This window comes from Rhincodon typus, chromosome 1 (assembly GCF_021869965.1).
Source record: "Rhincodon typus isolate 14 chromosome 1, sRhiTyp1.1, whole genome shotgun sequence".
NCBI lineage: Eukaryota > Metazoa > Chordata > Chondrichthyes > Orectolobiformes > Rhincodontidae > Rhincodon > Rhincodon typus.
In genome coordinates, this window is record NC_063332.1 from 78,501,093 (window position 1) to 78,528,908 (window position 27,816).

The 27,816-nt window shown below is 41.5% G+C and overlaps 2 protein-coding genes across 2 annotated transcripts in view; one reads left to right on the forward strand and one right to left on the reverse strand.

The window, feature by feature from the left end:
- Positions 1 to 10,610, reverse strand: slc10a4 (solute carrier family 10 member 4). Its single transcript, XM_020512062.2, has 3 exons — positions 10,354 to 10,610; positions 9,491 to 9,701; positions 1 to 608 (listed from the first exon to the last, which is right to left on the reverse strand). The coding sequence occupies exons 1-3, from the start codon at positions 10,593 to 10,595 to the stop codon at positions 84 to 86; spliced, it is 978 nt and encodes a 325-aa protein (XP_020367651.1). The 5' UTR covers positions 10,596 to 10,610; the 3' UTR covers positions 1 to 83.
- pglyrp5 (peptidoglycan recognition protein 5) overlaps positions 7,895 to 27,816 on the forward strand; it is a 24,250-nt gene continuing 4,328 nt past the window's right edge. The window contains exons 1-3 of the mRNA XM_048598707.1: positions 7,895 to 8,091; positions 15,325 to 15,375; positions 23,848 to 24,049. Of these exons, the coding sequence (XP_048454664.1) occupies positions 15,333 to 15,375; positions 23,848 to 24,049 (245 nt within the window). The 5' untranslated portion in view covers positions 7,895 to 8,091; positions 15,325 to 15,332. The remainder of the gene's footprint in view (positions 8,092 to 15,324; positions 15,376 to 23,847; positions 24,050 to 27,816) is intronic.

Genomic DNA, 27,816 nt, shown 5'->3' on the forward strand with positions numbered 1-27,816 from the left:
GATAACGATCAATTGAAGGGATTGGCGGACAGCAGCCGTATAGCGGTAGCTCATTGCTATTTTTATTTCATAGCAGTCCCTTTTCACATTTGTGTCTCGCTCATAGTAGGTTCCATTATGACAGCGTGTTGTTCACTCTCATGAACGGCTCCATAAGATAAATCGGTAACTTCTTTCTCTTTGAGCTGCTTGTACGAAATGTCTGTGTCAGCATCGAAGTCTGCTGGTTTTACCATGGGCGCTATGTTCCTTCTGTAAATTTTATATCCCAAAACAAAAAGGCCAGCTTCTGTTACTTGGAATAACGCGTAGAGCAGCGGGAACATGTAGATGCCGCCAATAACCTGGGGAGGGAAAGCTAATTTCAGGATGGCTGTGCAGAGTTGGACGTTTTGACATCCAGTCCCCAAAGAAACGGTCCTTTTACAGTTAGGAGGCAAATTGAAGAGAGTACCCAAACCATAACCAGCAACGTAGCCAGCCAACGGCATCAGCAGAGCTACAATGTACACAGAAGCCGGGATAGTAGCAAGGAGATCAGGTCCCAGTAAGGTGCCGGTGAGAATGAAGAGGAGTATCAGCGTGACCATCAAAGACCATAGAGAAATCTAGACAAGGAATAGTTAAATAAGTTCGCTGTATGCAAATTTTACACCTTTTATTAATTTAAATATTTTTACAGCCATTTTCTAAATGTGACATCAGCCACCTTGGACCTAAAAAAGAAATAAAAACGTTTCTAAATGGCACAAAGCTAGAAGTAGTGGCGGTCAAAAGAGACTTAGAAGCATAGTATACTGATTATTAAAATATCAAACAGGTATAGAATAAAATCAGAAAGCTTGATGGAGTGATGCCTTTGTACCAAATGACTAGAATACAAGTGGCAGAGATGGGGATGTTGGTGATAATGTCAGAACTGGTCAATGTGAATTCAAGTTGAAGCTGCTGGAATGTAAATTCACTTAATAAATCTGAAGTTGACACCTGTCTCAGTGATGGGGGTTGTGAAAGTATCATTATTGTAAAAATCCATCAGATTCACAAATGTCCTTTAGGGGAAGAAATTCTGCTGTCCTTACCCATTCTAGCCAACATATGACTCCAGACCCACAATAACGGTTGACAGTTGACGGTTGACTGTTAATTGCCATCTGATGTGGCAACATCAAACCACATTAGTGTTAGGCAATTAATACCACCCTGCCAGCAATGCCTGCATTCCATAGCAAGTTAAAGAAATCATGTTTCAGCTATGCTAAGCCCTGTACAGACCTGAACTGTAATACTGTAAGTGGTTCTACATACTATATTGAGGAAATGTGTTCGGTGATAATTTTACTAGACTAAAAATGTAGAAGTCTGGCCTAATGGAGCACATGGCAAAAAGTGAAATTTAAATTAATTAGTAAATCTGGAATTCAGAGTTGCTTAGTAATAGTTACCCCAAAATTATCAGATTATTGTGGAAACCAACCCAGTTCAGTGATGCTCTTTTATGAAGTAGGATTCGGCCATTCAGCCCTTCAAGTCTCCTGTGCCATTCAATATGATCATGGCTGATTATCCAACAATACCCAGTTGATCCCTTTCTCCCCATAGCCTTTGAACACTTTAGCCCTGAGAACTATATCTAGCTCCTTCTTGAAAACATCTAATGTTTTGTCCTCAGCCACCTTCTGTGGCAGAGAATTCCACAGGCTCATTGGTCTCTGGTGAAGACACTTCTCCTCAACTCAGATCTAAATGGCCTATCCCATGTCCTTATACTGTGATTCCTGGTTCTGGACTCCCTGGTCATCAGGAACGTCCTTCCTGCCTAGTCCTGTGAGAATTTGATACATTTCTATCAGATTCCCCTTATTCTCCCAAACTTCAGTGAATATAGTTCAAACTGTTTTACCTAGTTTACCCTACATCTGACTGAAGGAGCACGTATTGTGCTTGACCCTTAAATGCTCTCTCAAATGGCCAAAGCCACATAGTTCCATCAGACCATGATAGACAATTAAGCAAAAAGAAAACCACTGAGCATTGACCTAGATACCAGGAATTAAAAGAGAACATCTTAGCCAGCTGACCCTGCAAAGTCCTCCTTTCTAACCTCTCAGAGTATTTGGAAAAAGTGAATGCATATTTGCATAGATTAGTCAAGCAATGGCCTGACATAGTTCCACTCACAAGCATTGTCCCATATGTCACTATCCCTAGGTCTATCTTATCATTGGGACTGAGAGATAGAGGTTACAGGACTGGTATTCATCTGGGTGGGAAGACCCCATCGTTGCTCTTGTATTGAGCAAGGAAACATCCTGCTGAGGACACTTATCACCCTTCCTAAGTGCTGTCCTCCATCTTGAAACCATTTGGAAGAAGCATTGGTTGCGAACTTCATTGCCTATTACTAATAGTGGCTCAGTGTCACAACTACTGACTGACTCCTGAAGGAGTTCCTTGAAGGTGGAATCACAAGTAGACAGGGTAGTGAAGAAAGCATTCGGTACCTTATTGGTGAGTATAGGAGTTGGGATGTCATGTTGCAGCTGTACAGTATATTGGTTAGTTCACTTTTGGAATATTGAGTCAATTTTGGTCTCCCTGCTATAGGAAAGATGTTGTTAAATTTGAAAGGGTGCAGAAAAGAATTTGCCAGGATTGGAGGGTTTGAGCTGTAGGGAGAGACTGAATAAGCTGCGGCTATTTTCCTGGAGCGTTGGAGGAAGAGGAGTGGCCTTTTAGAGGTTAATAAAATCATGATAGGTCTTTTTCCCAGGGTCAGGGAGTCCATAACTAGTGGGCATAGGTTTAAGGTGAGAGGAGAAAGATTTAAAAGGTACCTAAGTGTCAACTTTTACTCACAGTGTGGTGCATTTATGGAATGAGCTCCCAGAGGAAGTAGTGGAGGCTGGTGCAAAAACATTTAAAAGGCATCTGGATGGGTCCATGAATAGAAAGGATTTAGAGGGATATGGGCCAAATACTGGCAAATGGGAATAGATTAATTTAGGATATATGGTCAGCATGGATGAGTTGAACCAAAGGGTCTGTTTCCAAGCTGTACAACTATGAATCTATGACATATCTGCCACACTGGGCCTGTGGCAGCTGGTGAGAGATCAAACATGAGGGAAAAACTTACTTGGTGTCAGCTTTGTCAATCTGCCTATTGAAGATTATCTGTTCATGACAGTAACAGTGATAGACAAAATTTCATCAACATGTTGAGAATGCCATCTATTGTGCTATGGGGCATTATCACTGTGCTCATTGGGATAGATTCAGAATAGTTCTAGTTGCTGAAAACTAGGTGTTGTCAGTCCACTATCCATAATCTCATGGCCCACTGTGTATGTCATGTTGTCATCACCATAAAACCAGGGAATCAATCGTAGTTCAATGAAGAGTGTAGGATGGCAAGCCAGAGGAAGCACCAGGCATCCCTAAAAATGAGGTGTCAGACTTGTGAAGCTACAACATGATCACGTATGCCAAACAGGGAGAGAAGCACGTAATGCATACAGCAAAGTGATTCCAAACCAACATATCACATCTAAATTCTGCAGTCCCATGACATTCAATCATGAGCATAATAGATAATCATTGAATGTCGTAGGATGATTTAATGAGCATGATGGATAATTAAACAACTAACCAGGAGAGGTCACAAATAACCCCATCCTCATTAGTGGAGCCCAGTACAGAAGGGAAAAGACCAGGCCAAATTATTTGCAATGATTTTCAGGTGGAAATGCCAAGTGATTGGTCCTTCTTGACTCCTTCCTGAAGTAATAATAATCACAAATGCCAGGCTTCACCTAGAATAAAAGCAAAATACTGCAGATGCTGGAAATCTGAAACAAACACAAAAACTGCTGAAGAAGTTCAGCAGGTCTGGCAGCACCTGTAGAGAGAAAAACAGAGTAAACATTTCAAGTCCAATATGACTAAGAGTTATACCAGACTCAAAGCCTTCACTTTGTTTCTCTCTCAGCAGATGGTAAAAGATTTCCTGAGATTATCCAGCATTCTCTGTGTTTGTTCTGGTCATCACCCAATTCTTATCATTCCATGCGATCTCAAAAAATGGCTAAAGGCACTGGACACTGCAAAGGCTATGGGACCTGACAATATTCTAACTGGAGTACTGAAGAAATATGCTCTATAACCCTTACCAATCTGTTCCTGTAAAACTTCAACATTAGTATTTATGTATGGAATGCCCTGCCTGCAACAGTAGTAGACGCGCCAACTTTAAGGGCATTTAAATGGTCATTGGATAAACATATGGATGATAATGCAATAGTGTAGGTTAAATGGACTTCAGATTGGTTTCACAGGTCGGCGCAACATCAAGGGTAATGTGCGCTGTAATGTTCTATGTATGACAATGTGTAAAAATTGCCTGAGTATATCCTGTCTGTAAAAAGCAGGACAAATCCAAATCAGCCAATTTACATTCCAGTCAGTTTACTCTTGATAATCAACGAAGTGATGACATTAAGGCAGCTTCTGACCAAGTAAGGCAGTGAGTCAATGAGAGTATCACTCCACTGGTTGAATTAATGCCTCGTACAACGAAAATCTTTGTGAATGATTGAGGCCAATAATCTGAACTACAGAACATCTCTGCAGGAGTTTCTCAGGGTAGTGTCCTCAGCCCAACCATCTTCAGCTGCTTCAGCAATGACTTTCCCTCTACCATAAGATCAGAATTGGAAATGTTTTCTGATCAATACACAGTGTTCAGTATGATTCATGATTCCTTACATATTGAAGATGCCTGTGTGGATATGTAATGAGATCTGGGCAACATCTGTGCCACATAAGAGACAGTAAATGACCATCTCCAATAAGTATCTAACTATCTTGCCATGATATTATCCTTGCTGAATCCTCCACAACTAACGTGGAGAAACTTAATTGGACTAGTGATAAATATTGTGACAACAAGAGTAGGTCAAAAACAGGATTCACCTCCTTACTTTGGACTGTGGGAGGAAACCCAACCCAGCTTGGGCAGAATGAGGCGATGGCCTAGTGGTATTATCGATGGACTGTTAATCCAGAGACCCAGATAACGTTCTGGGGAGCCAGGTTCAAATCCTGCCATGGCAGATGGTGGAATTTGAATTCAGAATCTAATGATGACTTTGAATCCACTGTCGATTGTCGGCAAATCCCATCTGATTCACTAACAACCTTCAGGGAAGGAGACTACCATCCTTACCTCGTCTGGCCTAATGTGACTCCAGACTCACAGCAATGTGGTTGACTCTTAACTGCCCTCTGGGCAATTAAGATGGGCAATAAATGCTGCCTAGCCAGCGACGCCTTCATCACGTGAATGAAGAAAGAAACGAATAAAGAAAAATATCCCCAAAAATGTCCACAAGTCATAATTCAGGAGTATGATGAAATATTCTCCACTTGCCTAGCTCCAAAAACACTTAACAGGCTTGACAAAATCAAAAATAAAGCAATTGTTTGATCTGCACCTCATTCAGCATCTTACACAGTGATTTCCTCCACTCTAATGTATAGTTGCAGCATTGTGTACCATCTAGACGAGCCTCTTCCAGCAACACATTCAAAAGCATGACCTATGCCACCTAGAAGGGCAAGGACAAGAGAAACATGGAATCTGGATGTCTCCCTCATTGCCACACACCTTCTTGACTTGGAAATATATCATCATTCCTTTACTGCAGCAGGGTCAAAATCCTAGAACTCCCTTCCTAATAGCATATGGACTGCAACAGTTCAAGAAGATGGTTCATCTCCAATTTCTTGGTGGCTTAGTGATTAGCACTATTGCCTCACAGTGCCAGAGACCCAGTTTGTGTCTGTGTGTGGAGTTTGTACATTCTGCCCATGCTTGCTTGGGTTTCCTCCCACAGTCCAAAGATGTATAAGTTAGGTGGATTGGCCATGGGAAATACAGGGTTACAGGGGTAGGGTAGGGGGTTGGATCTGGGTGGGATGCTCTTTGGAAGGTCGGTGTGGAATCAATGGGACTGCTTCCACACTGTAGGGATTCTATGATTCTGATGGACAAGCAACAAAAACTGATGTAGCTAGCCAGTTATATCCACGTTTCAAAAAAAAAAGTACCTGGAATTTATAACATTAAAACATCTTAGTTGAAGTTTTCAGGATATTAAAGGAATCAAATAGGGCGAGGGGACATAATCTCAAATGACAGCCATTCCTTTAAAGAGTGAAATGAGGAAAAACTTGCACACAGAAAGGGATACAGACAATTTGAACTTTCTTCCACAAATGGAAATTAATGTTAGATCAAATGTTCATTTTAAGTCCGAGATTGATATACATTTGTTAAACAAAGGTATTAGCAAATAATGACAAAGGCAGATATGTGGAGTTTGTTCACCGATCAGCTGCAATCTCACCGAATGCTGGAAGAGTTGAATAGCCAACTCCTGGTCCTACATACTGAAAATTGCAAGGTGTGTGCTTTTGAACTTGATGTAAGTTTGCCACAAAGGCTCAGAAAGTTGGTTGTGTGAGGGAACAGACATTAGCAGCACACACATTTTGGTTGTAAAATGGTAATGTTCCTTATCATCTATGAAGCAAGAACTCACTGTGGAAATGTTAGCTCTAACTATTTTTTAGATGGTAAATGTGGTTGTCTGGGTGAACTTTCAGAATGTGAATCAAAAACTAGAACATATAGGCATATTGGGGAGGTTTGGTATTTCAGAAGATTAGATGTTTATATTATTTTTTTTAAAAAGCTGGAAATCTGAGCGACGGTTTACATATGAAGCAATCACCTCAGCAATTAATTATATTATCCAACCTAATGAGAAAATCATATATCAATCCATTTTGATGGGATAAAGCTAACATCAGAAATGAGTGAAAGCCTGTCAGGTCAAAATTAGCAGCAAAAGAATATTAAAGTAATACAGATATGTGAAAAGTGAAAAGAAAAAAGAAGCTTTGTTTAATGGGAGATTTGAATCAATCAAATAAAACTTACTTCAACATCCAAGTTAGAAGACAAAATGCAGGACTGATTCAAGTGAACCACAAGATATAATTCACACTAGCAATGGTTGGTGACCCAAATAATGCATTTTCCAAGCAAGGAAAATCATTGATTGATCATGTAAATTCCAGAGTAATAAAGTTCAATGGGATTTAGCTTAATACAAAAGACCAACAACTATGAGTGCTATTTTGACTCCAAGAGAATGAGTGAAATCGTATACAGGTAAGGAACTGACCCCTTATTCTGTGACTGCGATCCTCATTCTAGGCTCTCCAACCAGGGAAAACACCTCCCTGAATCTTCCCTGTCAAGCTCTTAATAATGTTATACTGCATGTTTCAACAAGATCCTCTTTCATTCTTCTAAATTCTAGGTAATATGGACCTCATCTACTAAACCCCTTCCCAGAGAACATTTTAGGAATCCACCTAATGAATTGTTACCATATATTTGCTCCACAGTATGTACGTCCTTCCTTCGGTTTGAAGACTAACCTATACACAGTGCTCCAGGTGTAATTTCACTGTGGTCCTGGATAATCTTACTTGCTCAAAGAGATTGAAGTATAAACTAATTTGAATCTACAGTTCCCATTTACATTGCCAAAAGAAATTTGAGAGTTTCCATCCTGTGGGTTACTGTAAAATATTTACTTGGGTCACATTTAATTTCTGCTCTTCAAACTTATATTCACCACAAGCAAATAGCAGCATTTACCGATTTTCTAATAGTACCTTGAAGTAAATTATAAATCTTTTGATATAAACAGGAAGAGAGAATAACAACTATATAAAATTACGCAATTATGTAATGAAGCAAACATTTCACAATATCATCCAGAACTGAAACCTGCATTTGAAATATTTTACAGAGCGCAGGAATTCAGTTTATACTTTGTGGAAGTAAAATAAGGAAATCTCAAAGCCAAAGTTTCAACCAAGTAGTCTTGTCAGAGGAAGAGAACTTGCAGTTTTAGATCACAGTTGTATTGCATTGATCTGATTATATAGCTTGCCTTTTATGTTCAACAACCTCAGGCTAAAAGAACACTCCTGAAAGACATATAAGTTGTGGTACGTAATTTTCTTTTACAATACTTTCATATCTTAATTATTAAGATAGTATAGTGTTGTAAGATTTTAAAAACTGCTTGAATCTCAGAAATAGATTGTATCTCTCTAAATCAATTCTAAAGGACAACAAAAACTGCATTGTAAGGTCAGCATAGATTAAGTAGACAATCTGATCATTGCTCATGAACCCACAGCCATCTGAGTCAGACGACAGAGTGCCACCATCTGCACTGGAACTCTGTTCATTAGTATAATATGTATTGGTTTTATTGGAATTTCACGGCAGTGAGAAAAGTAATAACACTATGCTTAAATCTTTGTTTTCATTTAAAATGTTAGACTTTTGCTTGAGAAAACTGTGATTGAGACCTTAAATGAGACTCATTTGAAGGAGGTTAATAGAGAACTACAGTTTTAGTCATAGAAATATTGCTAAAGTGCTCTCTCACATGATTTAAGCTTTACACAAGGTGAGTACAAACCCCTACTTAAATGTGAAGAAATGTTTGAAATGGTCTTTTGGATCTTTAGGCACCTCATACAATAAGAATGCTTTAATATTATTACAAAACAAATTATATGGTCTACTCTTTCCAAACTAAAAGGTCAGCAGTTGTGTTAAACATTTCACTTTTATCCGAACATATAAATGTAATTCCCTCCCAGTAAGGAGGGCAGAGTGGGAGTGGAACTGGCCAAAACTGTCTTTGAAGGGTTCACACCCTGAACATAAAATTGCATGTTCTATCCACATTTACTGCCTGATCTGCTCGGAGTTTATTGTGGTTCTGATCTCAATTATCTATTAATTGTGATTTTTGTTCTCAGTGTTCAACGCACGAGCCCAACTTCTTTGACAGACCTGTAAGAGTTCAATTATTGTAGGATCTGTTTGTCATGTGCTTTGTAAATTACACTGGAAGAGACTGGAGCCTCATTATGTCAATTTGACTGGCAATACTTTGAAAGGAAAAATTCTTAAAATGTGAGCAAACCCTAGAAAAACCATTTATATCTTCAGTCAAAACACCTTTATAAAAATTAATTATTATGTAATTGTGCTGACCGGATGAATTTCTAATGGAGTCTGCTGGCGATGAGATGATTTCATCATTGTAATATCAGTTCTGTTGCAAGGCAAACCTTAAAATGTAATCATTGCTGATGGTATTTGTTAAAAAGAAAAACATATTTTATGCTTTTGTCAATGTTCACATGATCAGGTTACCTTTAATGACCGTGATTCATTTTTAAATTTCATATGATTTACTACAATGTCTGTGTTATTCTGAAGAAGCCTAAAGGTTCTGTTCTTTGACCAGATTTTACATAGTATGAACAATAAAAGAGGACGGTTTCAAACAATCTCAACAAGCTTACACCTTTTCAGTCACTGTACCTTTAGGAGGAAGTCTGCTGCTCTGTTGTATCTATATCTGATGAAGACCCCGAGCCCAATCGGAATTAGAGTGCCACATAGTGTAAGAATTATTGCACCGAAGGGCATGAGCTGAACAACAGGGGTATTAATCCAGGCTCGGCTGTAAATCCATAGACACAAGGGCATCAGCAGCAGGGCCAGAAGTGTGGAAGAGATAGTCATGATTATGCTAAAAAAAGGAAAGGACAAAATAAATTAGACTGAACAATGCAGCATCAGGTCTGTGTGCAGCACCACAGTTTATTCACTGTCTACACTATCATTCTCCAACCAACGCAGTCTGGAGCCATGCAGCACTGTCTCTGCGACAAAGAAGACTTGTACTGATCCCCACCATCTCCTTAACATTGTCTCCAGCCTGCACATCTCTCCATCCTCCTTCACTTCTGCATCTTCCCTCACTACCACCTCTCACTCTCCCCCATGTCTACCCTCATTCTCCCTCACTACCACTCCTCACTCTCCCCCATGTCTGCCCTCATTCACCCTCACCTCCACCCACTCCCTCAGCCCCACCCCACTCCTTTACGTTCACCCCTCACTGAAAATTCCACTAATTCCAGCGGCCCCGCTCCTCCATCCTGGAGACCAAGTCTCATTTACAGGGAGTTGATAGCTTATTCGCGATGGGATGTGAGACCAGAGTCTGGCCCCAGCTGTTGCCCGGCTCCTTCACGCCATTCCTGATCTAAACTTCCAAGATACAATGGCTGGGCATGTTTTAAAGCCTTTCTTTAGCTCACGTTGGTGCGGGCGATCTAACCAGATTGGTGGGAGAGTGGGAATGAGCTGGAGTGACTGGTTGCAGAGGGGCGGCTTACCTGAGGTTCATGTCTCCGTGAACCAGCACGGAGAGGATGTTGGAGAGATTCCCCCCGGGACAACAACCACACAGCAGCACCGCTGTGGCTGCGACCTCCCCCAGGGAGAAGGCCAGGGCCAAGAGGAAGGCCACCAGGGGCATGATCACAAACTGGGAGGCGGCAGCGAGCAGCGGGGCCACGGGGCTGCGGAGGTGGTGTCCGAGCTGGCGGACTTGTACAGTACAGCCCAGGCCCAGCATGGTGAGGGTCAGCACACCCGCCACTAGCACATTGATCCATTGGCTGAGGAGGGGCTCCCAGGCAGCCCGGGCCACAGGAGCACGGTCAACATCATCCGGGGCTGAAGCTACTTGGCTCCAGGTGCTGGTCACCTCAACCCCAGTCACATTACTGACATTTACAGCAGGGCTATTCCGGTAGTCAGTGAGATTCAACATCGCCGAGGAAGTTGGGGCTTCCCAAGTCACATTTTCTGCTGAAGTGTAGTTTTCCATCTCACTGAGGGTGCACCTAGTGCCTGGGCTCCCAAACTCCCCTCCAGCTGTATTTATAGGAGCTCAGTGAGATCTACTTTCCCGGGAAAACAGCAGTCAATGGTTTCTTCCAGTGGGATTTTTATTGGTGAGCCGAGAGCTCTCGATCATGTTGGAGCGAGAACCAAGGAACGTGATTAGCATCTTCTTAAAAAGGCTTTCAGAGCGCTGCCTCTGCTCAGCAGCTCCTGGATCTTTCTGTTTTCGAGTTACTCTGAAGTTTCATTTCAGGAATGAAGCGCGGCAACTGAGAAAAACAAGCCAACAAAATTGCGACAAAGCCTCTCATATTAGATTTTGTACCGGACTTCTAACAAAATCCAAGTTCTATTTTGAAGAGAAGGACAAAGACGTGGAGGATGGACTGAGATGTAGAAGCGGTACTGACTGCTTGGTGCCCGGCCGGTGGATGAGGAGTGAGGGGGGACAAGGGGAGGTCAGTTTGATGGAATTGCTCAGTGCAGTGTCCCCACGCCCTGTCAACCCCACTGCCGCTGACTGTGCCACTCTGCCTGGGAGGGCACAAACCCACTCATTATTTACACCAAAAATCAACCAGACTGCCATCACAGAAAGTGGATTCCTTTTCCCGAAAGTAATTATTTTATTCTGATTTAATTGTATTTGACCGACCGTTTTGTTCTCCTCCCAGTTACGCACTTGACAAACTGCTCTTGAATCCTAACCCCAGAGCAGGGAGGGATTGCAAGGAGAGCGAAAGAGATTCCGTTTCCCACTCGTGATGAAGGAAGGTTCTCTGTGGAGGATCAATGCTTCCGCGTTCTTGAAATGAAGGGAAAGAATTAAAGTAGATGAGCTGTTGATGTCCTCGGAGCTGCAGACAAAAAGGCAGTTGTTGTGAATGTGAACATCAGGAACGAGTGAAACACCAAACAAAAAGGCAAAAAGTCCTTCTTCCATTCCAAAACCGCGAGGCAATCCGATAAGCTGCAAAGCTGTTTTTAAATGTTAAAGTTGGTCAATTTTAAACTTCAATTTAAATAGCACATGTCGACAGTTATCGACAATGCCCCTAACACCAGGATCGTGCCCCTGTAGCTCAGGAACGCTGATACTTTCTCGATTAATACAAATTCACTTTCGAAGTAATAACATCAGTATTTAAAACTTTCATTCAAATGTGATAGAACTGGAAACTTAACAAAATGCTGTCATGTACTTATTGAAATGACAGTGGGAATATACTTTCGCCTCTTAGGAACTGGTGCCAGGGCAGGCACAGTCTGATCCTATTGCAGAGTAATGTAAAATCTCCCTGAACAGGCTGATTAGAAAGATGTTGCCTCAAGTAGTGTCCTGCATGAGTAGGAAATGCCATTGGTTTTACAACTCTATTTGATGTCAAATTCCAATGTCTGTTTTTCTTTATATGCCAAGACAGTACACAACTGCTTCAGTACCTGTGTATATATATATAAAGATATCTTTTATGGATAAAGTATATTTTTGCAATTAAAAAATGTAAAATCCTCTTGTACTTTGTGCCAACTTAATTGCTTTTGCCCCAGCTGAGTGAAAGCGCCCTGCAGGATGCTAAATTAAAATATTCCAATTCCTCTCACCCAGATTCTAGTGAAGTCCAGGAGCAGCGAGTGACAGGTTCCTGCAGTGCGCTCTTGTCTGAGGAATCTTGAATCCAGGACTCTGGATGGTACTTGCCTCTTGCGCTGCTCCTTGCATCCCAGGGTGGTGTCTGGATGGGACTCTGCCTTTTCTCCAAGACAGTTCCCATTTGAGACAGGAGCCTCAGATATCAGCAAATTGTCCTGATCAGAAAGCTGTCACAGAATCACAGAATTGGTACAGCACAGAGGAGGCCATTCAGCCTAGGGATTCTGGACTGACTCCCCAATGAGCATTATGACCTGGTGACCCTTCCCCAGACTCTTGCACATTGTTTCTATTCAGCTAGTCATCCAATGCCCTCTTGAATATCTCACTTGAACCTACCTCCAGCACACTTCCAGGCAGTGTATTCCAACTCTGAACTACTCTGTGTGGAAAAGTTGTTTTCTGAATCATATTTGCTACTTTACAAATCACTTTAAATCCGTGCCCTCTCATTCACCATCCTTTTACAAAAGGGAATAGGTTCTTCTATTCACTCAATCCAGACCCCTCATGATTTTGAAAACTGATATCCCCTCAGCCTTTTCTGCAAGATAAACAACCTTACCCTCTTCAATCTGTCCTCCATTTTGCAAATCTCTTCTGCGTTCTTTCCGATGCATTCACATCCTCTTATTTGTAATGCCCAGAACTATACACAATACTCCAGCTGAGGTCTAACAAGTGCTTTGTGGAAGTTCAGCATCACCTCCTTGCTCTTGTCCCTGTTAATGAAGCCCAGGATGCTTTACCATCTACTCTCTCCTCTTGCTGTGCTACCTTCAATGACCTGAGCACAACACACCCAGGTCCCTCTGCTCATGCACTCCCTTTAGAATCATGCCCTTTTATATTGTCTGTTCATGCTCTTTCTACTAAAGTGCATTACCTCACTTTTCTCTACATTGTACTTCATCTTTTAACAGTATGCCCACTCCATGAACTTGTCTATGTCCTTTTGAAGTTCTTACTGGAGCGAATTAAACAAATTCTAACTGAAATGATTGATTCTAGGAGATTCCCCACTACTGAAGTTAAACTAAATGGTCTGTAATTCCCCTTACTGGAAGGGTCAACAACAAAGGGACATAATTTTAAGGTGAAAGGTAAGAGGTTTAGAGGGGATTTGAAGAAAACAAAATTCACCCAGAAGGTGGTGAGAAACTAGAATGCACTGCCTGGGAGAGTAGTTGAGGTGGGAAACCTCACAGCCTTTAAAAAGGAGTTGGATGAGCACTTGAAATGTCATAACATTCAAGGCTATGGGCATAATGCTGGAAAGTGGGACTAATATAGATTTAGTGTAGCTTCGATGGTGCAGACTTGATGGGCCAAATAGTGTCTCCTGTATTGTGTGATTCTTTGCTGGGGTTATGCTTACAATAATTTTGAACAAGAACATAATGCTTGTAATTCTTCAGTCCTCTGGCACTATCCCTGTACCCAAGAAACACTGAATAATTATGGCTAGTGCCTCTGCAGTTTCCACTCTGACTACTTTCAATACTGTTTGACTAAACTCATTAGGTCCAGAAACATTGTCAACTCTGATTATCAACAGATTATCTGATAGCTCCTCCCTATAAATTTTGAGCTTTTCTAGTTACTAAGTTTCCTCCTCTGTCACCATGCTCTCGGTATCAACTGCTTCTTTGGCAAAGACAGATACAAATTATTAATTTAATACTTTGGTCATGATCCCTGTCTCCCGTCCTACTCTTTATTTTAATGTCTTTTTACTATTTAAGTGTCTATAATACTTTGGGATGCACCTTTGTGTAAGCTGCTAGTTATTTTTCATAATCCTTCTTTGTTTCCCTCATTTTCATTTTCAATCTTTTGTGTATTTTTTCTTGCAAATAAAGATTCTGTTAATTGATTACTTGCTATTGAATATTGGTGTTTTGTGCATATGTTAGAAATGATGTCAAATGTTGAATAATGAGTCTGTTCCAAGAGAATAATAATAGCTCAGAGTTCATATGTCGCTGATTAAATGCTGAAGCCTTATCATTTGATATCACAATGCTGCAAAACAGCTTCCAAACTTATTTCAGAGCACATTCTTTTGGTTTTTATTTAACTATTAAACATTATCTCTTGCACATGATGCTCATTAATTCTGAATATCTCTTGATGAACAAACAATAACTCCCCAGAACTGGTTTAATGACTAAGATACATAGCAGAACAAGTGGTAGAGATCAGAGTTTCCTTACCTCTTACAGTGTTTAGTGTATTATGTTTGACTTATTTGGTGGCATGGCAGCTATCATCAATTTAATTTGCGTACCATATAGTGATACAAAGATTTATTTTAGGGGCTGATACAAGGGATTTCCCCAACATGACTACATGTAGACAAAATGATTAGCAAGTAGATGAATTTTTCTTCATTTGCATTCACATGTTCAAGTCATGATATATACAATATTCACTGAATTGTTTGTCTGACAAAAATTGAATAGAAAGACCAAGAACAGGAATTGAATAAATTTCTTTTTTCTTCATCGTTGGAATGATGCCATCATTAATGAAGCTATATTACCCACAAGAATGTGCTTTGTTAGGGATAGGCAATAAATATGAATCTAGGAAACGGGGCTCATATTCGGGGCAGAAATATAACTGTGAGTTACTACACAAGTTTAAAATGCCTAAAATTAATTCTTATGAATTATGATATACAGATGAACTTAACTCAGTATAACACTGAACCTGGAAAATTATCTATGTCATGTTTTTAAGAGGCAAAAATATTTATTTTGAAGGGCTAATTATTGAATTGCTGTTTTTCATTTTTTAGTTTAGAGAATGAAGGTCCTTTTTTTCTTCGGTATCATTCTTGTAGTCCAAGGTAAGCAAATACAATGTATCACCCACATTAACAGTGTTAATTGTCCTAACGTTACGAAGGATGCTCATTTACTATGACTGGTCAAAGGGAATTTCTAAGGTGCAGGGAAAAAAAAAATCATTTGTAATTTGTTTTCTCTTGGAGTTAAAATTTGAGGAGTCATTTAAATCTAACTATGAGAAAGACACTGTTGCAATGTATGGAATGTAGTAATTATCACTCCGACCCAATAGTATCCTGTGTTTATTACATTTAATAAATGTGGTCAAATTGGGAGCTCTTCATTTATCTCCAAATTAGTCCACATTGAAAGGGAACACACTGATACCTTCCTTTGTTGAATAAAAGCCAATGCATGGTTTTCTCCTGGGCTCTCTAGAGACCACAGAACAGGTTCCTGACATTGCAAAGCCAGTAATGAAAGTATTACACAAACTATAAACGATACCTAGCTGATTATCCAGCTTCTTATATTTTACAATAAAAATTCCTGAACCATATCAGATGATCCCTATCAGTCTATCTTTCCCAGAAAAGAAACCATATGCACATTTGGTAGTAAATTTCCCAGGGAAAGATTAACTAATGATTAAATGATTAACTAATCTAAATACAGGAAACTACAATGATATGAGGTAAATGCTGGCTACAATAAATTGGGGAATGTTACTTAAAGGGATAATGGTGGATAGGCAATAGCAAACATTTAAAGAACTGGCCATTCTAAATTATCCATACTGTCCAGGGATGTGCAGGCTGGGTGGATTAGCCATGGGAAGTGTAGGTTACAGGGATAGGGTAGGGGGTGGGTCTGGGTGGTATGCTGTTTGGAGGGTTGGAGTGGACTTGTTGGACTGAACGGCTTGCTTCAGTAATAGTATTGAAATGTTTTTATGAAAATTGATAGAATTAAATGTGGATAAATTCACAGGGCCTAATAATCTACATCCCAGAGTACTTCAGGAAGTGGCCGTAGAAATAGTGGATGGATTGGTAGTCATCTTTCAAGATCCTGTAGACTCTGGAACAGTTCTTATGGATTGGAGGGTAACTAATGTAACTAGTGTATTTAAAACAAGAGGGAGGAAGAAAGCAGGGCATCGGAGACTGGTTATCAATAGTGGGGAAAATGCTAGAGTTCATTATAAAAGATTTAGTGGGGGGTGAAAACCTAGGGGTATTGTCCCTGAACTGTTAACCCAGAGATCCAAGTAATGTTCTGGGGATAACAAGGTGTAGAGCTGGATGAACACAGCAGGCCAAGCAGCATCAGAGGGCGGGAAGGCTGATGTTTTGGGCTTAGACCCTTCTTCAGAAATCTTCGGTCTATGCCCGAAACGTCAGCCTTCCTGTTCCTCTGATGTTGCCTGGCCTGCTGTGTTCATCCAGCTCTACATCTTGTTATCTCAGATTCTCCAGCATCTGCAGTTCCTACTATCTCTGAAACTAATGTTCTGGGGACCTGGGTTTGAATCCCACCATGGCAGATGGTGGAATTTGAATTCAATAATTATTTGGAATTAAGAGTTTAATGATGACCATGAATCCATTGCCGATTGTCAGAAAAACCCATCGGATTCACGAATGTCCCTTAGGGAAGGAAACTGCCATCCTTATCTGGTTTGGGTTACGTGTGACTCTAGACTGACCTCTGGGCAATTAGGATGGGCAATAAATGCTGGTCTAGTCAGCGACCCCTCATCCCATGAATGAATAAAGAAAACAAAAATTAATAGCAGAGCACCTGGAAAATAATGACAGGATTGGACAGAGTCAGCAAGGATTTGTGAAAGGGAAATCATGCTTGACAAATCTACAGGAATTTTTTGAGGATCGAACTAGCAGAATTGATAAGGAGGAGCCAGTAGATACAGTTTACTTGGACTTTCAGAAGGTCCCACATAAGAAATCATCAAATAAAATTAAACTGCATGGTATTGGGAATTGTGTACTGCCATGGATAGAAAGCTGGTTGGCAGACAGTAAACAAAGTTTACTCTAAGTCAGCAGTGGGAGTGGTGAGAGCACGAGCTGGGGGCAGCCAGGAAAGTAAGGTTTCCTTATAAAAAACTTGCCTTGTGAATAGGCGGAGCGAATGCTGAGCAGGAGCAAACATGGACACGGGGACTGCTGGGTAAGTGAACTAATATATTCGGGTAGTAGCTAAACCCAAAACACTACACGTGTAGTGTCTCCCACCAATCCTCCTCCTCTAATGGAGAAAAAAGACTGTGTGGAGGGTCGGTAAGGTAAGCTTTTTTTTTCTTGTTATCTCTTTAGCAATCTAGAGTAGAGGGGATGGAAGCTAGAGCAGTTGCATGCTCCTTTTGTAGGATGTGGGAGGTAAGGGTCACTACTAGTGTCCATTCTGACTTCACCTGAGAGAAGTGCACGCAACTCCAGTTCCTCACAGACCACATTAGGGAACTGGAGCTGGAGCTGGATGAACTCTGGACCATTCAGGAGGCTGAGGGGGTGATAGAGAGGAGTTATGGGGAGGTAGTCTCACCTAAGTTACAGGATAAAGGTAACTGGGTGACCATCAGGAGAGAGAAAGGGAATAGGCAGACTGTGCAGGGATTCCCTGTGGCCGTTCCCCTCAATAATAAATATACCGCTTTGGATACTTTGGGGGTGACGACCTACCAGGGGAAAGACATTGCGGCCATGTCTCTGGCAGTGAGCCTGGCCCTGTGGCTAGGGAAGTGGGGAGAATAGGAGACCGATAGTGATAGGAGATTAAATGGTTAGGGGAACAGACAGGAGATTCTGTGGTCCCAAGCGAGACTCCTGGATGGTATGTTGCCTCCCAGATGCCAGGGTCAGGGATGTCTCAGATCGAGTCTACAGGATTCTCAAAGGAGAGGATGAGCAGCCAGAAGTTATGGTGTGCATTGGTACCAATGTCATAACTAGGAAAAGAGATGAGGACCTGAAAAGTGAATATAGGGAGTTAGATTGTAAGCTGGAAGGCAGGACAAACAGTAGTACTCTCAGGATTACTATCGGTGCCACGTGCTAATGAGGCTCGGAATAGAGAGCAAGTGCAGATGAACACGTGGCTACAGAGCTGGTGTAGGAGGGAGGGCTTCAGATATGTGGATCATTGGGATACCTTCTGGGGAAGGTGGGACCTGTACAGGAAGGATGGGTTGCACCTGAACTGGAGGGGCACCAATATCCTGGGCGGGACATTTGCTAGAGCTCTTCGGGAGTGTTTAAACTAGGGATGGGAACCGGAGCTACGGATCAGAGGATGGGGTAGCTGGTGTACAGACAGATACAGCATGCATAGAGTCTGTGAGGAGGGATAGACAGTTGATAGGGCAAAGTTGCAGTCAGTGCAATGGGTTGAACTGTGTCTTATTTGAACACAAGAAATGTCAGGAATAAGGATGATGGATTTAGAGCATGGAGTAGTACCTGCGGCTACAATGTTCTGGCCATAACGGAGACTTGGATAACACAGGGGCAGGAATGGTTGTTGGATGTTCCGGGATTTAGATGTTTCAAAAGAATTAGGGAGGGAGGTAAAAGAGGTGGGGGAGTGGCATTGCTAATCAAGGATGGTATCACAGCTGCAGAAATGGAGGTCGAGGAGGGTTTGTCTACTGAGTCAGTATGGGTGGAAGTCAGAAACAGGAAAGGAGCAGTCAGTTTATGGGGAGTTTATTGAGGGAACCCCAGTAGCAACAGAGACACTGAGGAACAGATTGGGAGACAGATTGTGGAAAAGTGTAGAAGTAATAGGGTTGTTGTTACAGGTGACTTCAACTTCCCTAATATAGACTGGAACCTCCTAAATGCAAATAGTTTGGAAGGAGCAGATTTCGTCAGGTGTGTCCAGGAAGGATTTCTGACTCAATATGTAGATAGGCCGACTAGAGGGGAGGCCATATTGGATTTGGTGCTTGGCAATGAACCAGGTCAGGTGTCAGATCTCTCGGTGGGAGAGCATTTTAGTGATAGTGATCACAACTCCCTCACCTTTACTATAGTCATGGAGAGGGATAGGAGCAGGAGGTATGGGAAAGTATTTAGTTGGGGGAGGGGGAATTACAATGCTATTAGGCCAGAACTGCGGAGCATTAATTGGGAAATGCACGACAGAAATGTGGAGGTTCTTAGGGAGCACTTGCTATGAGTGCTGGATAGGTTTGTCCCACTGAGACAAGAAAGGCTTGGTAAGGTGAAGGAACCTTGGATTACAAGACATGTGGAACATCTAGTCAAGAGGAAGAAGCTTACTTAAGGTTGAGGAAGCAAGGATTAGACAAGGCTCTAGAGGGCTACAAGGTAGCCAGGAAGGACATGAAGAATGGACTTAGGAGAGCTAGAAGGGGGTATGAAAAAGCCTTGGTCAGTAGGATTAAGGAAAACTCCAAGGCGTTCTATACTTACGTGAGGAACAAGAAGATGGCCAGAGTGAGTGTAGGGCCAATCAGGGATTGTGGAGGGAACTTGTGCGCAGAGTCAGAGGAGGTAGGGGAATACTTTGCTTCAGTATTCACCAGTGAGAAAGACCTTGACGTTTGTGAGGACAGCGTGAAACAGACCGATATGCTCAAACAGGTTGATGTTAGGGAGGAGGATGTGCTAGAAATTTTGAAAAACATGAGGAAAGATAAATCCCCGGGCCAGATGGGATATACCCAAGGTTACTACAGGAAGCGAGGGAAGAGATTGCTGCCCCTTTGGCAATGATCTTTGCGTCCTCACTGTCCACTGGAGAAGTACCAGATGATTGGAGGGTGGCAAATGTAATTCCCTTGTTCAAGAAAGGGAATAGGGATAATCCTGGGAATTACAGACCAATCAGTCTTACTTTTGTGGTGGGCAAATTATTGGAGAGGATTCTGAGTGATGGTATTTATGATTATTTGGAAAAGCACAGTTTGATTAGAAATAGTCAGCACGGCTTTATGAGGGGCAGGTCATGCCTCACAAGCCTTACTGAATTCTTTGAGGATGTGACAAAACACATCGATGAAGGTAGAGCAGTGGATGTGGTGTATATGGATTTTAGCAAGGCATTTGATAAGGTTCCACATGGTAGGCTCACTCAGAACGTAAGGAGGCATGGGGTTCAGGGAAATTTGGCTGTCTGGATACAGAATTGGCTGTCCAATAGAAGACAGAGGATGGTAGTAGTTGGAAAATATTCAGCCTGGAGCTTGGTGACCAGTGGAGTTCCACGGGGATCTGTTCTGGAACCTCTGCTCTTTGTGATCTTTATAAATGACTTGGGTGAGGAAGTGGAAGGATGGGTTAGTAAGTTTGCTGATGACACGAAGGTTGGTGAAGTTGTGGACAGCTTGGAGGGCTGTTGTAGGTTGCAACGGGACATTGACAGGATGCAGAGCTGGGCAAAGAAGTGGCAGATGGAATTCAACTTGGAAAAGTGTGAAGTGATTCATTTTGGAAGGTCGAATTTGAATGCAGAATACAGGGTTAATGGCAGATTCTTGGCAGTTTGGAGGAACAGAGGGATCTTGGGGTCTGCGTCCATAGCTCCCTCAAATTTGCCACCCAAGTTGATAGGGTTGTTAAGAAGGCGTATAGTGTGTTGGCTTTCATTGGCAGGGGGATTGAATTTAAGAGCCGCAAGGTCATGCTGCAGCTGTATAAAACCCTGGTTAGACCACACTTGGAATATTGTGTTCAGTTCTGGTTGCCTCATTATAGGAAGGATATGGAAGCTTTTGAGAGGGTGCGGAGGATATTTACCAGGATGCAACCTGGACTGGAGGGCAGGTCTTATGAGGAAAGGTTAAGGAAGCTAGGGCTTTTCTCATTGGAGCGAAGAAGGATGAGAGGTGACTTGATAGAGGTTTACAAGATGATGAGAGGCATAGATTGAGTGGATAGCCAGAGACTTTTTCCCAGGGTGGAAATGACTATTACGAGGGGGCATAATTTTAAGGTGATTGGAGGAAGGTATAGGGGAGATGTCAGAGATAGGTTTTTTACACAGAGAGTGGTGGGTGTGTGGAATGCGCTGCCGGCAGTGGTAGTGGAGTCAGGTACATTAGGGACATTTAAGCAACTCTTTGGTAGGCACGTGGATGATAGTAAAATGTAGGGTATGCAGGGTAGTTTGATCTTAGAGTAGGATAATAAGTTGGCACAACGTTGTGGGCCGAAGGGCCTGTACTGTGCTGTACTGTCCTATGTTCTTAAAAGAATAAACGGGCTTTTTTCTGAGTGACAGGTAGTGACTAGTGCAGTACCACAGGAATCAGTGCTTGGGACCCACCTACTGGCAATATATAATAATGATTTAGATGAGGAACTAAATGTTTGCAGATGACACAAAGCTGTGTGTGAGGATAAATTGTGAGGAGGATGCAGAAATGCTTCAATGTGATTTGGAAAATTTGAGACAGTGGGCAAAGGCATGGCAGATGAAGTGTAAAATGGATAGATGAAAGATTACCCAATTTGGTAACAAAAATAAGAAGGTAGATCATTGCATGAATAGTGATATATTGGGAAAAGGGGAGTACAATGAAACCTAGCTATCCTGTACACCAGTCACTGAAAGAAAGTAGTTGGTGAAGAGGTAAATAGTATGTTGACCTTCATTGTGAGAGAATTTGAGTGCATTAGCAGGGATGTCTTGCTACAATTGCACAGGGTCTCGGTGAGTCAGCACCTGCAGTATTTGTGTGTGGTTTCCTTATCTGAGGAAGGTTGTTCTGGCTATGGAGGGAGTGCCACTGAGGTTTAATAGACTGAGATGGCAGGGCTGTCATATTAAGACAAATTGGATCAACTAGGACTATGTTGATTGGAATTTATAAGAATGAAGGGTGATCCCAGAGAAACCAAGTAAATTCTAATGGGACTAGACCAGGTAAATGGAGAAAGGATATTCCCAATGACTGGGGAGTCCAGAACCAGGGGTCACAGCTTAAGGATATAGGGTAGGTCATACAGCACTGAGATGAGGAGAAATTTTGTCAGCCATAGAGTGGTAAGTCTGTGAAATTCTCTGCCATATAAAATGGTTGAGGCCAAAGCATTTAATGTTTTCAAGATGGAGTTAGATATAGTTCTTAGGGCTAAAGAAAGCAAAGGGTCTGAGAGAAAGCAGGAATAGGATAATAAGTTCGATGATCAGCCATGATCATATTGAATGGTGGAGCAGGCTTAAGGGCTGAAAAGCTTACTCCTACTCCCATTTTATTTTCTATGTGTCTTCCCTGCAGTTGGTAGTAGGACTGTTGTTCTTTTTGATAAATATTAATTACCTGGATTTGAGTAACAGACAAAATTTCAAACTTTGTGCCTGATGTGGAAGTTTAAGTGACATATTCTAGTAAAAAGAATGAGGAGAGGCAGTAAAAACCAAACACTACAAGGGAATGAAGGGGACGTAGGTACACAAATCCTTTGAGTGTACTTGCATAAACAAATGAGATTGGCCAAGATTAGGATCTGGACTGCACTGCCCAAAGTGCTAGTGGAGCAGATTCAATAATAACTTTCAAAAGGGAATTGGATAAGTACTCGAAAGGGGGAAAGTGTTCAAGGTGATGGGAGTGGGAGATGTTGTAGTGGAAGATGAGACTAACTGTTGTACTTTGGAAAGTCAAACCAAGGTAGTACTTGTACAGGAAATGATAAGATCCTGAGCAGTGTTGTGGAACAGAGGGACCGAGCAGTACAAGTACATAGTTCATTGAAAATGGCATCACAAGTAGACAGGTTGGTGAAGAAAGCATTTAACACGCTGGCCTTCATTGTTTGAGGCATTGAGTATAGGAGTTGGGATGTTGTGTTACAGTTGTATAAGTCATTAGTGAGGCCACACTTGGAGTATTGTGTACAGTTTTGGTCACCCTATTATAGGAAATACATAGTTAAACTGGAAAGTGTGCACATAAGATTTATGAGGATGTTGCCAGGACTAGCAGGCCTGAGTTATAGGGAAAGGTTGGCCAGGATAGGACTTTATTCCTTGGAATGTAGGAGAATGAGGAGTGAGTTTATTGAGGTGTATAAAATCATGAGGGGCATAGATAGGATGAATTGAAGTCTTTTTCCCAGGGATGGGGAATTGGAAACTAGAGGGCATAGGTTTAAGGTGAGAGGGGAAAGATTTAAGAAGGACCTGAGGGGCAACTTCTTTACGCAGAGAGTGGTGCATATATGCAATGGGCTGCCAGAGAAAGTGGTTGAGGCAGGTACAATAGGAACATTTAAAAAACATTTGAATAGGTACATTGATAGGAAGGGTTTAGAGGGATTTGAACCAAATGTGGGCAATTAGAACTAGCTGAGTGGGGCACCATGGTCAGCATGGACCAGTTTGGGCCAAAGGGCCTGTTTCCACGCTGAATGACTGAATGACTCTATGAACTGCTTATTGCTTCAAAGTGCTGACAAGCCAAGGGACTGAATGGCATTCGATTAAGCTGTTTCAATCTGTGATTTTACTAGATATGTCTTCCCCCACATTTCTCATAGGCTGCCCACCGATTATAAAGCGTTCTGAATGGTCCACACGTACTTCAAGTTGTGTCAACAAACTGTCGACCTCACGTCCGTATGCTGTGATTCACCACACTGCTGGTAACAGATGCTTCAACATGATGGATTGTAAGAGGCAACTGCGGAACATCCAATATTACCACATGCAGGAAAAGAAATGGTGTGACATTGGCTACAAGTAGGTCTCTGAGGAAATCCTCAACTTTTTTTCATTTGTCATTCCAGAAAATGTGAATGTTTCACAGCTTGTGCTAACCCAGGATGAATTTTCTCTGGATTTGCAGTAATGGGTTTCTATGAACATTTGAGTCTTGATTTGAAAATACAGAAATATCAGGCCTGATTTTGCCTGTGTTTGATGGAGAGAACTGGTTTCATTAAATGTGTGGAGGCAAGTCCTACCCTCAATTTCCAAATGTACTTGCTCATTGAAAACATGCACCACATCAAAGGTTTTAGCTATGATTGGCAAAATTTAATAATTAAAGATCTCCATTCTTACTAGTCAGTAGGCAGAAATTTGCCCAAGTATTTGCAGAAGGTAGGGTCAGTAAAATTCCCTGGGTGGCTTTCCTGCTGCTTCCTACCTGCCTGCCTAACCTGCCGACAATTTTAGTCTGGGCACTGCTGAGACTGTTGATTAACTGACATCTGGCACCTCTGCTTAAATGAGAGGCATTTAAACTCAGAGGCGTATATAGCTGTCGGGGTGCTGTGATCAATGGCTACGTTCCTTGTTAACTGCTGGTGGTGGTACAGGAAATGCCGCTATCTGAAGTCCTCCTTCTTTTTTTCTTTTTTTTTGCATATCTCTATAACTTCTCTGGGTCATAATCCTCGAACTCTCTCCCTAACAGCATTGTGACTGTGACTGTCCCTATAGCATGTGGACTGCAGCAATTCAAGAAAGCAGCCCACTAGCATCTTCTCAAAGGCCATTAGGAATGGGAAATAAATGCTGGTCTTGCCATCAATGCTATCACCCCCGAATAAATAAACATGAATGCTCTCTGAAGTCTTTCCTACTAGTTGATGGCCTATAAAATACATAAAGCAAACAATATGTCAATTGTTTCTTAACTCTAACCAAATAGATTCAGCCCTGATTCCTCCAAAGTGTCCTCTCTCTTCAGCAATGTTCTCCTTTATTGTTACGGTTACCACTTCTTTCTTCTTACCAATTATTCCTTAACACCTAACCGAGACATGCCCTTAATTCTCTATTATCCTTAAAACATCATATTCCCAAATGCCTGTTTACACCTGCAGCTCATCAAGCTTTCTTTTCCCCCATTTTTATGCATATATAGATATACTCTAAAGTTAATTTAGATTTTATGCATTACCTCACAGCCAGAATCCACATAACTTACCTTCTCTATTTGTGGTGCTGAATATTTGTTTTTCCCAATCTTTGGTGCAGTTTGTATTGACTTTTTAACGTTACATCCTGGTTGCCATCCCCTGTCAAGTTAGTTTAAGCCTCCTCAACAGGAGCAGCAAATTGTCCTGCAAGGAAATTGGACCTGGCTCTGTTTGAGTCACCCACATGGCCTGTAGAGATTGACCTTGTTCAGAAATGGTTCCAGTGTTCCAGGAATTCAAAGCCTTCCTCCCAAGTCTGGAGTGACACATTCACACGCTCCAATGGGTGACATCTGGAATAATCTGGAGATTATGACTTTTGAGATGCTACTTAATACTCTTTCCAAGCTCCCTAAAATCTGCCACAGGATTTTGCCACTCTTGCCAGTTTGTTGAATTTTCTTCTTTTACTATTCTAATAAATTCTGTATTCTGCTATTTGCTCTCTTTCAGTTTTGTTGTTTTTCCTGTAAACATTAAATACTGATTTTCAGTTTTGACTCGTCTATATACCATGGAGTCTGAGACTTTGATATTATTCTTCTTTTACTTAATGGAATGTATTTCATTTGCACCCTTTCTAATTCCTTGATCTGCAGATCTAGTTGCTAATGTTTATTTCAATTTAATCTGCATAAATTCCCTCTTTGTCTCATTATAATTTGTAATTTTATTTCAGTCAAATATCTTTGTCCTAATTGCTGTTTCCCTCTTCTGACTTTAATGATGGACTGTAATTCTTTCATAAATGTGCCTTTACTTTCAGATTACATCTTTATTTGCAATATTACATAGAAGTTAGTCAAGTTTCCATTCTTATTAGAATAGCAACATTTTGAATGGCAACCCTATTCTGAATATTCTTTAAAAACACAGCCCTTTCATTACAAAATCTGGAATTATAAAGCCATTGTTAATGCAAACCTTTAATCCATTTACAAATTGCATCCTCAATTTCTTCCCCACTGTTTGTGGTTTATATTGTTTGATAAATAATGTGATTGATGCTCCATCTTCTATAGCATTTCTTCCTGCACTGATACTTCCGATGTCCTTTAAGGATCTTTCCTTGGTCCCCTCCTATTTGACCTCTCTAGACTGCCTTAATAATACCATCTGAATGTACAGTCTCCATAGGTAAGCTGATGACACCAAGCTTTATCTCCCCACCAGCTCGCTTAACTCCACAACCGTCTTGAAATAGTCAGATTGCACATTTGATTAACTATTAGGGAAACAAGACATCATCTTTGGACATCATCACAAACTCCATTCTCTAGCCGTCAACTCCATATCCCTGGTTACTGTCTGAAGCCGAATAAAATTGTTTGTAAATTTGGTCTCATTGACCCCAAAGTTAGCTTTCAGCCATATATTTCTACCAATGGGTCTATTTTCATCTCCTACTTCCAGCTTACTGTCCTGTCTCAGCTTACCTTCATTGAAGCCCATTTCCACGCTTTTATTCCTTCATTCTATCTTCTTTCTATGCAATCCAGGTTGGCCTCTGCATCCTGCCTTGCATAATCTGAGGTCTTGCTGCTTGTATCCTAAATCACACCAAATCCTGTTCATCAACTCCCCCACAGTCTGTGGTCTATATTGACTCTCAGTTAAGCAACTTTTCTGTTTTCAAATCCCTCCCTGGCTTCACCTCTCCCAGTGTCTGTAATCTCCACCAGCCCAACAAGCTTCTGAGATATCTATGCATCTCCTATATTCCACTTGCTCTTAGAGTCATAGTCATAGACTCATATTGCACCGAAATAGACCCTTCAGTCCAACCAGTCCATGCTGACTATAATCTCAAACTAAACTATTCCCACCTGCCTGTGCTTGGCTCATATCTCTCCTAATATTTCTTATTCATGTACTTATCTAAATGTCTTTTAAACAATGTGACTGTACCTGCATCCACCACTTCCTCTGGAAGTTCATTCCACACACGAACCACTCTCTGTCTGTTTCTAAAAAAAAATTGCCCCTCATGTCTTGTTTAAATCTAGTCCCCTAGTCTTGAAATCTCCCACCCTATGGAAAAGACACCTGCCATTCACCTTATCTATACCCTTCATGATTTTATAAATCTCTATAAGGTCAGAGATAGTAGGCACTGCAGATGCTGGAGAATCTGAGATAACAAGGTGTCGAGCTGGATGAACACAGCAGGTCAAGCAGCATCAGAGGAGCAGGAAAGCTGACATTTCGGGCCCATTGCACCTATCTTCTCCTTTATCCATCTTCTACCTGCCTCCCTCTCTCTCCCTATTTATTTCAGAATCCCCTTCCCCTCCCCCATTTCTGAAGGGCCTAGGCCTGAACCGTTAGCTTTCCTGCTCCTCTGATGCTGCTTGGCTCTCTATAAGGTCACCTCTCCACCTCCTATGCTCCAGTGAAAGAAGTCCCAGTCTATCCAGCCTCTGCCTATAACTCAAACGTTCCATTCCCAGCAAAATCCTGGTAAATCTCTTCTGAACGCTCTTTATCTTTCCATGTCCTTGGATTCTCTGACTTATCACAAATTGGGCCAGCTCAGTTTTAAACATACTCTGTGATAAAGCACATTTTGGGTTAAGATTT

Bases quoted from the DNA above. Each gene is read 5' to 3' on its own strand.
- slc10a4 (XM_020512062.2), bottom strand. From the start codon at position 10,595: ATGCTGGGCCTGGGCTGTACTGTACAAGTCCGCCAGCTCGGACACCAC. The intron at 9,702-10,353 runs GTAAGCCGCCCC...TCCTTTTTTTAG, and splicing joins CACGGAGACATGAACCTCAG to CATAATCATGACTATCTCTT. The intron at 609-9,490 runs GTACAGTGACTG...TTCCTTGTCTAG, and splicing joins CAGCAGACTTCCTCCTAAAG to ATTTCTCTATGGTCTTTGAT.